The following is a 16023-nucleotide window of genomic DNA, read 5'->3' as shown; positions in this document are numbered from 1 at the left end:
ACCATTATCATTATCTCCGAGACCTAACCTAATGTATTATGACCCCTGTGTAACCTTGAAACAAAACAGAGGAATAAAAGCCAGTCAGAAGGCTAGGGCGCTTACTGCAAGCCTGTTCATAATACAGGTTCAGTATTTTATGCATGCGGGTGTTAAATTAATTTGTCACAACACAGATTTCTGACCATGATCACTTCAGACTATTAAAAAATCGAATTCCAATATGAACTTGAAGGAAAAATAAAAACATATTGCCGAAATAATGAGCTCAGTTCAAGCTTAGTTATAACTTAGGTTTACTACACATTGATACATTTAATTGGGTTGCACTACACAAAGTAGTTCTAACATAGAGATTAGTTCTTGCGAAAGTTTGACACCCACCAACCCACCAACTGCCAAGTGTTATAGCCAACTGAGTTAAATAAAAACGTTAGCTTGCTAATATGCAATTAATTAAAATAAATCTTAATAGTAATGTACATTTGTTTCACCGTTATTTCACAAATGCAACTCAATACCTCAAATAACAAAACTCTTAACATAAGCTTAGTTAGAATAATCAATTATTTCCCGCTCACGCTAAACTACATGAATACTACAAACTCCATCAATCCTTATTTCTAGTGGCTACTAAGAACCCTGAAAACCATAACACACAAACTTAATAATTGATTTACAATTAGCCAGTGCGACCCTCTGCACACAATGTTTTTTATTATAACAGTGTCTAGCCTTTTTTAACTTTTGACTAACAACCCCCTCAATATACTGCACATATTATATTGACATTATGAAATCAATGCTTCAGGCAAACGCTCTGAATGTACAACAACAAAACTAATTTGTGCCTCGGACGATATTCTAGATCTCTGAATTTAAAAGGTTTCAGGCACAAATTCCATCAGGCTTGGTGTCTTTGAGACACAGATCTTGGCCACAGATGTCTGGGAACTTTTGGGATGATGTGATGTGTTTAGTTGCCGGGTAACAGAAAGCTTAGCTTGGGACTCATTCTATTACACTAGGATCTACGGCGTGATAGTGGAATTTGAAGCATTTTGCCGGCGTTGTGGAAAGAGAAGGGGGGGGGAGAGAGAGAGAAAGCACTGAGAAAGTTTATGTAAGCATGTGAGCGAGAGGCCTGAGAAGGCTGAGGAATGTGGGGAAGGGGTGAGCGGAATCACCGGAGGTAGTTCAAAGCAAGACCCAATTTTTCAACGGCAGAATGAAAAAAGGAAGTCAAGGAGTTCGTTGAACATTTTGAGTGAAAGTTTCAAGCGTAAAAGGCATCTGTTTTAAAATCAGCACGGGCAACAAGCTGGATTTTGTGCGTCTTAACATTGTATTGACAGCATATACTTTATTAAGCGCTTCAGTTTAGTTTCATGAGAGAACTTGTGACGGGCAGGGAACACTTTCAGGCAGCTTTTCAAAAGCAAATTTCACCCTCGTCAAACCGTGGCTTCGCTGTGACTGGAAGTCGCTACTGAATAAACTCATTGTGTATCTGCACAGGACGTTGATCTAAGTACACTCATACGTATAATACCTGGTGGTTTTGATAATTTGAAATCCTTCGGCTGTCTGAAGGCTCCACCACACTTTGAAGAACAAAGCCAAAGGGGAAAAGAAAAGAGCAAAGGGAAGAAGAAAAAGAAGCGGAAAGCAAATCTGGCAGACGCTGTTGCACAGTCTGTTTTTTTTTTCTTCTTCTTCTTCTTGTGGCCTAAGGGCAGGTTTTGCTTCTGCCTTAGCGGGTAGGCTAGGTATATGGAATGGGTGTGGCAACAACATTCTTCAGATTCAACTTTCATGTGCTTTGTTTGTAACCAGCCAGCCAACGGCCGTGGCAGATAGCTTTTCATACTTTGTGCCGTTTCTTTTCTCCGACATTTATGGTTAAGTTGTTCCATTTTTGAGTCTCTTCAGAGATAAATATACCCAACAAAAAAAAAAAAAGTGTGCAAGTTGGCATTGACATTTAGTTTGAAAAGGCCAACGTGTGGACAGTAGCGTTCCTCTTGCAGCTGCAGTGGTATTCATGTGGCAATTTTCTTTTTAAAATGTAACATATGAAGTTATCTGGTGTAGGCTTGACAGAAACAGGGCGTAGAACAGCGAGCTAAAAGCATGACCCTGGAGGAAGTGGAATTGTTCCGCTAGGCTGGTTTCTGCCAGTCAGACACACGAGCATTCAAGCATGGGCATCTCTTTGGCACAGGCATAAAATACACCTTACACTTCCTCTGTTCGTCTCTCCTCTACTTAGTCGTATTAAAACGTGTGAAAATGCACACATGACCTCCTCCTCTCCTCCTCTCCTCAGACCAAACTCCTCTAACTAATTACACCCTCATTATCATCTTTAACCTTTCCTTATTTTGAAGGCCCCTTTTTAACGAATTCCCTCTCTACGAGTGTCGGAAACACGCGTCCTCCTACACTGTTGTGTTATATGCTCGGTACGCCTCACATAAGCATCTGCATTGCTTATTTATGTCCAACATTTTTACCTAATTTGCTGCGACATGTTTCCTTCCAGTAGGGATCCACTCCCAAGATGTCAGATTCAATAAGGTCATAAATTAGTCAATAAAGTGCTTTTTTTTATTTGGTAATGATTGCGATCAAATTACTTAAGTTATATCTGATAATCTTATTTTATGACTTCCTCCAAATGTTTGCCCGTGTTTCTCTCCGTGTCTATCGTCAGCTTTAAAACATTGGTTTGATTATGCACAGCCGTCTCATTAGCATTCGAGATAAACTCTCACGGCGATGTTGTTTTTTAGGGAACATTCAGGATCTACCTATTTCCCCTTGCCTGACTACCCCTTCTTATGCATGCCTTAAGCTCACTTTAAGGAGTGCTATAATGGTGACTAATGACAGGCGAGTGGATCCCGGTCCGAAAATGCACGGACGCTTGAGTGAAGCAGTGGGAGAGAATAAATGAGCTGTACAGCCGAACTCCCCCCCGATTTGAGATTTGAGAATTTTTTGTGAGTGTTTATACTTTTCGGAGAAATCTGCCTTCACCAGAGGCATGAGGTTTGGCTGCTAGCAGTTACACCGCATCATGTTTCAGCGAGTGAACAAAGGCAGCAGCAGCAGTAAGAGAGACAATCTCTGTAAACTATTGGAACCTTTTCAAAGGTGTCCTTATTTTTATGGCTCCCTTATCTAGGCCACCGGTAAGTGCGTGTTACAGATTAAACACCCACGCCCGGTAATGATACGGGTGTGCCTATACCATGAGTCACCTTTATTAGTTTAAGATATGATAAAAAAAATAAAAAAATACAGCTATTAATTTCCGTTGCACTTGTAAAGGTTATAGAGGTATGGCGTATAACACGAACATGGACATAGTTGTTATTCTAAAGGGTGACAGGGTTTCTATTGTCGGGGAGATATTTCTGTTTATGTCGCCTTTATATTTAGAGCTGGTTGAAATAATGGGGCCTCACATCTGCTAGTCGTCCACATGATTTTGTGTTGTTTCATTATCAGCTGCTTGGTTTTTTTTCTTCCAGTTTGTGCCCTCTGGAGATTTTGCTTTCTGTCCTCATTTATTCTAACAAACAAAAAAGTATGTAAAATAGTTATCCGTTTAGAAGTTTTGGTAATCCGCTGCAATCACTTGTGACTGCTCTATTGTGGCACCACGTGACTCACAGTTTTCTTTGACAGTCACATTGCTCTGCATCTATTTCGCATTGTGGATTTATTTTTGCGCTCTGAATGCAAACAGAAAACTTATTCTGGTTAGAATTGAAATATTAGTGTTAAGGTAAACACATCAAGTAACTCTTTGTCACAAGCAAACTAACACATAGGCATGTGAACACACCCCTCTCCCTCAAACCCTTTTTAAACACACACACATGGAAACTTACACACTCACACTCAAACACACACACTTATCCCCATCCTACAGTTCAAAATGTACCTACTGAGCACCTGATGAGTACCTGTAAGTGGGCTCGGGTGGGGAGGAAAAGCACTAAAGCAAATTTGCTCCTGCGAACTTAGCTTTTCCCTCAGAAAGAATCGGAAAGGACATTCCCAGCGTTTGGCAGTTTCAGCCAATCAAACAGCCGAAACTAGGGTCGGCAGAAGTTACATTTACAGGTCGAGCATGTAGAACTGCATCGTTTTTACAGAAAACTAATTACAAAGTATTTTAATGACATTAAAATGAACCTTGTTGACACATAACTTAGACCTCTAGTCTTTTGCCCCAAGTGCATGAGGACATATTTACCCAAAACATCTTTGTGCTATTCAACCGCAACTGCCTTCAGACTATTTCAAACTCCAAATCAGCCTCATGGTATCCCCATTAGTTCTTTCCGACTGCCAAACCCGCCCATCCTCCACTCCTACACTTAACCATTGTCAACTTATACAACTCACAGGCCTCTGAAAGCTCTGTTGTTTGCTCAGCTGAAGGCTACAGCCCCCACATGGCAGTTAAAAAAAAAAAAAAAAAAAAAATCCCTGCCAGTGAATGTAAACAGAGCAGTGACTGGCTGTTGTTAATTTACCACCTTGACATGTTTCAGTGAAGGCGCCTTCAACCAACCCCAATATCCGCCTGTCTCTTGATTGATAGAATCGATGTCAGAGATCAGCGATAGTGCAGAATGTGACGCCCCATTACATTAACGCAAACTAACGACTTTCTTTTTTTGTCTTTCCAAATCTCTCAGGCGTTATCCGAACGCAAGAGCTGCTGGATCACGAGACGACGCCTCACTACTGGCTCACGGTCTACGCGATGGACCGCGGCGTGGTGCCGCTCTCCTCCTTCGTCGAGGTCTTCGTCCTGGTGCAGGACGTCAACGACAACGCGCCGCAGACCTCGGAGCCCGTCTACTACCCCTCCGTCGTGGAGAACTCCCCCAAAGACGTGTCGATCATCCAGATTAACGCGGTCGATCCGGACGCCAAGGCCAGTGATAAACTCGCCTACAGGATCACCAGCGGAAATCCCCAGGGCTTCTTCGCCGTCAACGCCAGGACAGGTAAGATCGCTGCTACTGCGATGATGGATATTGATGACACTGTAAATTGCCTCCTCAGAGCAGGAAGTCCCCTCTCTGAATCATGACTCGGCATTGAATTTGAAGAAAATTGAAAACCTCGAATTTGGCCGCTCGCTTGAGAAATAAACTTTAAAGAACCTGCAGAGAAATCCGCTCATGGGATAAAGCGTTTAAAGAGAACTATTTACACCGAACAGTTCATCGAACCAACGTCTAAATGATTAAATGTTAAAAACAATAGCTTGTTCAAACCGTCTCACATCGCCATGGTCACATCATTAAAAAAGAGAAAGCAGGGATCAATTGGCATATCCTGACTGATAGATACATAAACAGACATTTAGCGTGAAATGCCAAATGTATTTGCCTCATCTAAAGCTATCGACTATTTAAAGGTCATGAATGTGGCAAACAGACTGTATAAAGATTTGTGCTGCATATTCAATTATCCTTTGAGACCCGGGGTTCTGAGATACGCTGTAGTGCACGGCGGACATGCTGCCGCTGTGAGGTTCCTGTTTCCGTTCTTGTGAAAAAGGAAGAGCAGTGTGAACACCGTATTCTAACCCAGGACCGGAGTGGGTTGAGCCTACAGGGGCTTTTTCCACTCTAACACTCTAAAGTGTGTTCTCATATGGTGCTCTGCAAATGGTGTGATGATTAATATTTCATCGGGCTCCTTTTAAAGTTGCAGGAGCAGCTATGTTTGGTTGGAAAGCAGAGAGAAAAGCTTGTAATAGGTACCAAGTGAAGCTCCATGTACATTCAGAGACTCTCTGTAAATGAGCAGATACAGTCCTGTTATACTGAACTCAATAGTTAAGTTTGATTCCATTGAAGAATGTTTTTTACACGTGTGCGTAGACCCACTCAGAGCCAATAGTTGATCTTTGCCATTATAAGAATATAAAATAAACAAGGACAGTTAGTCATCAGTTAGTTTAAATTGAAATCAAATAGATCACAGTAGCAATAAGAGATGGATAAACTTTCTACGTCTCTGTAAAGTGCCCATTATAAACTGATTTTTTTTTTACAAACAGGTGTTTTATTGCCCTGAATGCAAGTGATCATAAAACGTAAATGAGGAATGGTCAGTGGAGCGGTTGCTCTGGTCCGGCCTCACTGACGTGTGTGTGGTCCTGTTTCCCAAGGTTGTCACGTCAACAAACCGGGAGTTATTTTTGTTGGAAGTGGCAATGTGAATTTTTCTGACCAAATAAGGATTCATCATGTAGCACGCCTCCCAAACAAGCCTCACAGTAACGCCGGGCACTCCCCACTGGACAGGAAAAGAAAGAGGAAAAAAAACAAATGATAATGGAAGAAAAGGGGAAACCTTAGGTATGCACATATACGGTTGGGTTTTTTTTTATCTCAACGCATGACAAGATTAGCTTACATACGCCGATGAGAAGAACTGTGGGAGGCTGGAAAATGAAAGCGGTGTGAAATCGAATATTTATCTTCTGACAAAGCAGTCATACATAACGCTGTTTAAACAACGTAGGCAGACCTTGAGGTGTGAAGAAAATATCTTTGCAATCATGCGTCTTCCTGATATCTTCTGTGCTTTTTTATTTTTTTGTTCCCTTCTTTGGACCAAAACTGGAATGGAATGTTAACACTGAAGCAGCTGATCTCGATCTAAATGGCTTTGCTTTGTGGTGTTTCTTTTTGCCGAAGGAGACTGAATTTAAATCTCTTTTTTTTACCACAGAAACTGAAGAATTCTTTGTCAAATATTCTTTGATTATATTATTATTAGATTGCTTCATCAAGTCCTATTCAGTGTTGTTTACTAGATTGTTGGTCGAATCCCACAGTAAACATACATTGCATTACCTATTGAGCAAATAAAACTATATAAATATCTGAAACTATTTCCCACTTGTAGGATTACAGAGTATTTATAAAGCTTAAGGTCAAGTCCACCGTGGGCAGGGACTCTAAACAGTAGAATTATATTTGTTACATGTTATTTTTATTTTTTTTAAATGTCAAAAGAGCTCTCACTGAAGCATAAAGATATGAGCCATTCATGCATATCAAAGAGTGATAAAACTTTTATCAGTAGGACACCAGAGCCCCCCGTCAGATTCAACAAAGAGTAGGTTTGGACAAAGAAAACTTTAAATATGAAATCACTGCTCTGCTGCTGTGATTTTCTTTCATTTTTTTTTTCCTTTCTTTGCTTTTGAAGCTATGCAGCAGAGACTGGAGGTAGGCAGGTCGGGAGAAAAAAAAAACAACAACAAGCCAGAACAAGATCCATGTGTAGCTGCCTCTTTTAAGAAGACAGTGATTTATGCACAGTGCCAGTTAAAAAACGACAGCAACATGTTTTAAACTAGTTTGGAACTATTTGGATTGAACGTCTCCAGCAGGGCGATTACAGATTACATTTTATTTTTTATTATCTGTGGTGTTAAACGAGACGGGGAAATAAGCCTGATATCTCTCCACATTATCAACTCAATATGGCGTTCTCGCCGCATATTACAGGTTTTTGAAAAATGTTTAAATTTACAACATGCGACTCTCTGTAATTACATGTTCTAAAATTGCATTGGGAGCAAAGGCCCTTGGCGTATCTACAAAGCTCTACGAAGGGGTCGGGAAAGAGGAAAAGACGCTAAGGCCTGTGTTTTGTGTGTGGGTTTCTTTTTGGGAAACGTGCATGTGTTCCAAGCTAACTTGCTAGCCTTCTATCACGGGGCTACAGCCGCGCTCAGCTCTCCAAACAGCCTGTCAAAGTTCAAAACACATACGGAAGACTTCGCTTGACGCCTTGGGTGGCGTCGGTTGCCCTTCTTTTTTTATTTTTTTTCTTCTTCTTCTTCCCGCACAGACCCACATTGGCTCAGTAAAGCCCAGGATGAAAAGCTTAGGACTATTTTATTTCTGCCAAGTAAACAAGTCCCGCTGATTTGGCTGTTCTCTGACTTCAGTTTGTCATTAGAGTGCAAGGCCAGCTCTCCTCTCTCTCTCTCGCAGACGCTATCGCAAACCCCAACGAGAGCTTCAGAACTCAACGGTTTGATATAGCCTTGCTCTTGATGGGGGGGGAGATAGAACAGAGGGGGGCGGGAGGCAGAGCCGTGTGGGGTTGAAAAAAGAAAAATTGTGCCAGTCAGCTGGATATGAATGATGGTGCTGTAAATCAGTGTGGGATCAGTGAATTTGAATAACGATGTTTGGGGTCTGAACTTTTTTTTTTTTTTTTTTTTTTTTTTAAAAGGCGAACAAGTGCTCTGTTGTCTGATGGCACTGATCTCATCCCACCCACAGACTCGACCACACTCGTTCTACGCTCCCGAGCCTTGATTTGACGGCTGATGGGAATTAAAAAATTCCCTGGGTAAAGACTCGCAGGCTTGTTGTCGGCAAAACCACAACAGGATATGTGCTGCGTCGGGCAGAGAGAGATAATCGTGTCGAATTAGAACGACGATGGTTCGTCCACATGTGCACGACTCGTCTAGTTTTAATCCATATATATATATATATATATATATATATATATATATATATATATATATATATATATATATATATATATGGGATTAAAACTAGAGGAGTCGTCATAGCTCCGCGCTGGTTCATCTGAGGTTGCTGACACGAGTTGCCCACCTCTTCTGTGGAAGAGCGAGCAGCGTTCATTACCTGGTGAATCACTCTCTCTCTATCTCTCTCTATCTCTCTCTCTCTTCTCTGAATTGCTGTTACCGTGCTTTGACTTCCTGGACTTTGAACAGCGCTCTTAATGCCGGAGCACGCATGTGTTCGGAAAAAGGGCAACCAAGCAGAACAAAGTAGAACACACACAGAACACACACACACACACACACACACACACACACACACACACACACACACACACACACACACACACACACACACACACAGACACACACACACACACACAGGAAGTTTTTTTTAATACCCGAGCTAACGAGGGAGAGAGCAAGAGCAAAGATCACTGCGATAACTATCTTATCTTGCCCAATGCTCATTACTCTACTTCCCTTTGTGCCGATTTTTTTTTTCTTTCTCTGTATTGTATCAGTCCTTTTCTAAGGCCCTCTCTAATTATCCCAGTGTTGTCCATTGACTCTTCAGAACGTAGTAGCAATTGTCTGTTGTGACCCGCCATATGAGAGTTGTACTTAGAGCACCTAAAGCCTGCTGAAAACTCCACCCTGTAATGATGGCGCCTATCTGTATTCATCACCAGACAATGATGTAGGTCTAGCGGACCACAGCATGCCTTTAATAGGAGACGGCTGTCTATACCTGAATGTGTCTGCCCCTGTAATGGCAGACTCCATTCCAGTGGTTAAAAAGAAAAAATTCTTACAGTCACATTGAACAATTCTGGCCCATCCTTTTTTTTCCTTCGCCCGCAGCCACTAACTCAATGTCATCAATTGAAAAGGAGTGCCTTGGGTAATGCTTTGGCAAGCTTGGATACCTTTGGACAGGTTCTATGTGTATTTGTCATCCCCAGGGTTGAATGAAAAAGGTAAGGGAAAACATCCGCCGGGACTGGAGCTGCGAATCATCCACTTTTTTGTGGCGCTCATATCAACTTTCAGTAACGCCTCCTCTGTTTGAGGGAGAAAACACACACACACACACACACACACACACACACACACACACTGGTGTTATCAGTGGTTTACCAAAGCCCCCACAAACTATCAGGGGAAGTGAGATAGGAAATGGATACCTCCAACAACTTCCTGGTGTTTTCCGGTAATTGCGGGGGGCCAAACAATTGTTACAGCTCTCAAGAGGCTGTGCGAAGAGGAAAAAAATGAAATGGAAATGAAAAATTGCTGATTGTGCTCCTAAAACTTCAAAGAGTGGTCACGGTAGCTTAGCTGGCTTAAGGTTCAGTTTTAACCACAGTGTCTTTGAGACACATCCAATGATACGGCATGATATCAAAACTAAAAAGCCATTTAGTCTCCTTTTTAAAAGCAAAACAACAGAAGTATGCCACGTGTTGTCCTTGTTTTCATCGTATCATGACTGATTTCTATGAACAATAAGCTTGAAAATTCAATGGAAGAAAATTACCTCACATAGTTTTTTTCACAAGACTTTCCTGAATTTCCTACATAAAGGATAATTCAACATTTACTCACATCTCACCTTTCTAAAAGCACCACAGGAGGACTAAGTGAAGCCAAACCATTATGTGCAGGGTGACCCCATGACCTCAAAGCAAGAAAGAAACAACACCCGACCCACTAGGCTTATTCTTTCTGTGTAAAATGAAGCCCAATAACTAGGACGACCATTTGTGACATCAACTCAGATCAAGTGACACCTTTTAATAAGCCTTTTGATTTGTTGATTTGTCGGTATTCTGAAAGACACATTTATTTGTCGATGGCAAACCTGCGTGGGTTTTACAGTGGTCTATTGAAAAACTGTGTGTGCCAATGTGTAGACGGCAACACATTTGACTATACAGTGGAAAGTGTAACCCTAACCCTACGTGATACCTTGTATGGGCCTAGTCAAACCATGAGTCGGCACGGGGAATATCATTTGTGCTTCCTCTTTAAAATATTTGGTTCTAGGTGTTCGGTGACCATTCAAAGGCTCGTTGGTGACCTGCTGTAGCTGTAACCAGCCAGGAACAAACTAGTATTAGTTGGTCACAATAACTCTCCAAGCTTCTTTGTATTTTCTCTAGAATGCAGTTTAACCCCCCCCCCGGGGCGTTTTGTTTTTGGGGTTTAAACATCTTTTCATTCAACAAAGAGTGTTAAGCCTTCTCTGACGGGACAATACGTCCACACAGGTAATTAAAGACACGTATTTATACCATTGACTCTCTGTCTTCAAACCATCACTCTTTTGTGGAGTGGTCCATACTTCCAACAGAGGAGGTTAAATATATGTTAACGGTGCAACACAGCCAATTATCTCCAATAACATCCTCCATTTTGGATTCCCGTGCTCGCCGTTCCCCCAAAGGTCAGCACTGCCAAGACACATAGCTATTGTTTAAATGCACACATTTGTGGGTCACAGTCGACCAGAGTTCAACTCAGCGTGAAAGAATTGAGCAGATTCACTTTGCCATACATTCATGTTTTTGAAGCTCGTTTGACCAACAGACAAAATACAAGTAAACATATTTCAATGGTAGTTGGGCATTAATGTATGAACGCAGATAGCCACAGACATCTGCTAAAGAACTTCATCGCGTTATGGACATTTTACACATGTGGTTTGCTAAGGATTCCATTTTGTATTAAATATCTGCCCCTCTAGAGCTCCCTAGCTCAACTTCTCACAATTTCGCGCTCATCAGCGAGCATTTGATTGACAAACGGTCAATCGTCTTATCGGCCTTGCAGATTTATTCTCACGCCATGACCGCAACGTCAAAGCTCATGTGGTTTTACATGTGAATTCGGCGGATGAAAATGGAAGAGACCAATGTTAAATCCGCGAGGTCTACGAGGGAGAGAAAGGATAGTCATTTAACGTATATAGATATGCAAAAATACGTATCGAAACCAAATATCTCCCACACAGTCTCTTCCTGAAACTGTTATCTGTGATGCCTTGTCTCTAATACCACCCAGATTTCACGTGTGCATATCAGAACGGACAAAGGTCGAGACTACCGGTAACCTTAATGGTACCTGCGCCGCTGCACTGCATCCGTGCATCCCATCCATTTGCACAACTCCCCCATAACACTCAACTTCCACCAGCACTTGGGAACCCGAATCCCCCACAGAGCCAAAGCCTTCCATGACGTGCTTTTCTATTCAGATTACAAATAAGCCTCGCAGCTGTGAGGTGCTGAGATATCTCAATCCTAATGCAAATAATGCTTCCCCCCCCACTAAAGGCCTTTTTTACTCATTTCCACAAAGACCATATGTATGCATCGATGTGTTTATACTACCCGACATGGCCACTCTTCGGGCCCATTCGTCAACCTCTGTGTGTTCCTGGACGTTTAGCTGGACCACAGGGCCTTTTGAACGGCATGCCAAGTATTCCTACACAGTAAGAAAGTCAGTAGCTCTTGTTCAGCAGCGTTTTTTACAGACTCGGGTTATGAAGAAAGCAGCGACAAACAGCTCCTCCTTTAATGTACCAGTCCCTTCTTAAACTCCCACAGTCCTTTGGATGTCGGTCTCCCACAGTTTTCATTCGAGAGTTTGGATGGCATCACGAGCGGTGAAAGCGGATACTTTTCTCTGTGTTGTTCTAGTCCAGCGTGGCAGACACTTAACTCAAAATGAAGCTGCGTGTATTGATATAGCAGTCTGGGGTTGGACGTTGGGGTTTCAGGATAAGAAACTTTGCAGCCTTTGTTCAGTTTTTTTCCCTGCGCTAGAGAGAAATAGCGAGCATTTGAAAATAATGAATATTCATAGCGGGAGCGTAACAAAACTAAATATCTCAAGGGCCTGAGAACTTTGCACGACAAGTCCAGACACCCTGCACATTCCACGTTTGTCTGGAGTTAAAAGTGTGTCACATAGATATGCGTGTCACGCCGAAGAGACTGCTAATCACAGCAGCAATTCCCGGGTATGAAAACCGGCCCAACAATGTCCTGGACTCCTTAACTCCCTCCAGGCCTTCATTTTGGAGCAGCGGTTGTAGCGCTCAAGGACATGGTTGAGAGTGCCACCGCTGCTCTGCTGTTGTTTTTCTCCCCCTCTCAAAACAGCATGGCTGTAATTACTGTCGGCCCGGCTCAGTCCACGCCTGAGGACGGCTTTTGTGTGTGTTTGTTGTGACAAAGGGGCTGCGGGGTTGGAAGTGCAGACTTCTTTGGCGAGCCGGGGCTTACCAAGCAATCATTTTACAGTCCCTTAACCTTAAGGTAGAGATAGAGAGGTATGCACCTTTTACTGGCGCCCGTTGGTCCTACACAAATGGACGATTCCTGGTGAGCGTGTCGATTTACAATGATTGGACAACAATTGCGGGATGAGTTAAAATAGATTTGTATTTTTTATTTTTTTCTGGAATCAAGTTGTTTTGAAAAAGTGAGATCATCGCTTAGATATTAGAAGTGGGAGACAAGTACTGTGGTCAGAGATCTGGCAGCGAGCTGGCAGCATGTCAGACAAAAGTGGAGCAGAAACAAACAAAAGCAGTTTTAAGCCACAACACAAACTCAAAATAGCTTTACTCATCTGCAATGGATGATTTTTAGTTTTTTTTACATTTTAGATGTTTTTATTCTACTCCCTGACATCATTATTCCCCACATCTTGAAGTGGATGCTGGTTTCATGCTCCATCAAAATTCTAGAATACTTTAACTTAAAAAATATGAAAGAGCAGTAACAATTTGTGTGTTTCAAACAAGCCATGCCACAAAACCGCTAGACGGACTTTAACAGGGCTGAAACAGCTAAGGATTTAATGACAGAAAAAGAATCTACAACAACTTGGAGAATTGATTCATTTAAAGATTAAAGGCATCTTACCGGGGAAAACGCAAAACAGTACCTAGTTCCAGATTCTCCAATTCAAGAAGCTGATTTTTTTGTCTAACGTGATATCAAACTGAACAAATGGGTTTTAAGGACATATTTAGCAATTATCTGGAATTTCACAGACCAAACAATTAATCTGTTAATTGAGAAAATAATTGTATAATCATAATTATTAAAATATCCATTGGTTGCAGCATCAGACTACTCAGTCCACCTGTGGAACACACTTCATGCGATTGAAAAAAAGGAACCTGTGACCATAGGATTAAAGGGCAGATGTTCACTACATGACCGATTGTCTGTTGCATGTGAGACGTGTACAAAGAATACACAGTTTTGGCAGAGAGTGTTGCCGCCCTGCTGTGAGAAGTTCGGCACCCCGCTGTTGCTGAAAAGCACAACCGTATCTGGAAGGAGTCCCATATTTATAAAATCCGTTTGATATTTATGACTCTTTGCCAATTGTATTGCGTCTCTGGACAATTGGAATTTTCAGCGGGTTGTGTAAGTGAGATCTGAGCGTGCTCGTCACCGGAGCTCTACTTCAGCTCTTGTTTACTCCAGCAAGTGAACTAAAAAGGACCAAATAACTATTCACATTTTATTGATTTAGTATAGTTTTACTGCCTTTCTTGCCAGTGCACTCTCTCCAAATTCCCCATCCCTATTTTCCAGCTGGAGGTAGCAATGCAAATTTGTGTCAGGTGGAGAACAATGTGCAATAACACACTGAACCAAAAAACATTCACAGTTTTCCAAAAAAAGCGCTTATACCCATAAACAAAAAGGCATCCAGTGATGTGCTACCTGTGCCATTACCTCATCTTCCTGTGCGCCTGCTGTTCATGCAGCATCGTGGTTTTAATGATGTTTGTGAAATAGGACCTCTGTGCAGTGTTTCGCAGAACTAAAACCAAATTTCTATTCTCCAGAAATGTGTTTGGGATTACTGTTAAACAGGCGTTCTGTGATCGGTTTGTTTCAGTGCTGTGCTGTTACCGCCGTACTCAGAGTATAAAGTTTACACCGTATCTGTTATGATACCTAGCCCAGCTCTGACTAGGCGAGTCGATTTGCAGAGGAATTATAAATCAGAGACTTAGACTCGGTGTGGTTAATGCCGTCATCTGTATTCTGCTCTATAATACATGTACAAAGAGGGGAGTTACCTAACACGGCACACAGGGGAGCTTAAAAAACATTATCGTCCATCAGCTGCAGCGCTGCTAAAGCACATGAATAATTAGTCGGCGTGGTCGGTTTTGATGTGGCACAGCAGAACTATTAGCTTTGATGGTAATAATCTAGAGCTCGCTAACTCATGTAGCCCACGCTGATCCTCAGCAAACTTTTCCTGCAGGCATCATGCAACACTGCAAATAGTAATTCCCGTAGGTGGTATAAATTTACTAAACTTAATTGAGTTGTCAGCGTTGTCACACCTCTTTTAATAAATGTTATTATTATGCAGGGTTATTGCCGGGATTTTATTGCATTATTTGCCCCGTAAAATTCTACTGTAAATCAGAGAATATTCAGAAAACTTTTAAAGATTTTTCATTCATTATAATATATATATATATATATATAAAAAATATAATAAATATAAAGAACAGTTTTATATATATGCCTATTCACAAAAAAACGAATAAATATAAAGAACAGTTTTGTTCTCAACCTTGGGTCGACTTAATTTCTGGGTGTCACCTAATGTGGGAAAATATATTGAAATACATATTTTAGACTATTTATATTTTAGATTATTATTATTCTTTAACATTTTTCAACCACTGGCTGAGACTACCTGTCCGTTTTCCAGTTGTCTCTGAGCACACCTGACCCAACTGATGCTCCAGCCCTCATCAGGTGTGTTTAAAACGCAACTCATTAACAGCTATTGTTGTGTCAATCATTTATTTTTCCACTGCTGGGGCCAATAAACGACACACTTCATTTGTCTAGGAAAATGAACATTCATTAATCAAGCACAGTCGCCTCCTCAACCGCCGAGCTATTTGGCACTCACTTAGCGCGATGAGGATTGTTTCACCAGCGATCATCATCCTGAATAAGTAAAAAAACGTGTTCTGACCCGGCATTCTGGCAGTTCATTTGTTGAAGCATTACTGCAGTATACTGCTCACTGCTTTTGCAGGACTTTGAACGTTGTACCGATACACTACAGCACCCTCATTCTCACTCTTCACATTGTTTTTCATCCATACAGCTTAGGCGTGGCGCAAAAGTGCACGAGTGCTGCACCTAAGCCATATAACGTCTACTATAAATTAATGTCAAATTAGCTTTTACATTTTATGGGGCATTCATAAGTAGCCTTGTTAGGTAAGTAGAGCAAAAGTGAAAAGAATTGCACCGACAGGAAGAGTATTTCTTTTTTTTTTTGCAAACGAATATCAGTAGTCCTATATCTCTGCAGCTCACTGTGAAGATTAAATAAAGCCTAAGAAGGAGTGG

The 16023-nt window shown here is 41.5% G+C and overlaps 1 protein-coding gene across 1 annotated transcript in view; it reads left to right on the top strand.

The window, feature by feature from the left end:
• The window catches only part of fat1a (FAT atypical cadherin 1a), a 75439-nt gene that overhangs the window by 12957 nt on the left and 46459 nt on the right, over nucleotides 1–16023 (top strand). The window contains exon 3 of the mRNA XM_054603607.1: nucleotides 4719–5033. Coding sequence (XP_054459582.1) covers nucleotides 4719–5033 — 315 coding nt within the window. The remainder of the gene's footprint in view (nucleotides 1–4718; nucleotides 5034–16023) is intronic.

The sequence above is a fragment of the Anoplopoma fimbria genome, chromosome 9, assembly GCF_027596085.1.
Source record: "Anoplopoma fimbria isolate UVic2021 breed Golden Eagle Sablefish chromosome 9, Afim_UVic_2022, whole genome shotgun sequence".
NCBI lineage: Eukaryota > Metazoa > Chordata > Actinopteri > Perciformes > Anoplopomatidae > Anoplopoma > Anoplopoma fimbria.
Note: the sequence above shows the minus strand (reverse complement) of the source record. Positions and strands in the feature narration are given on the sequence as shown.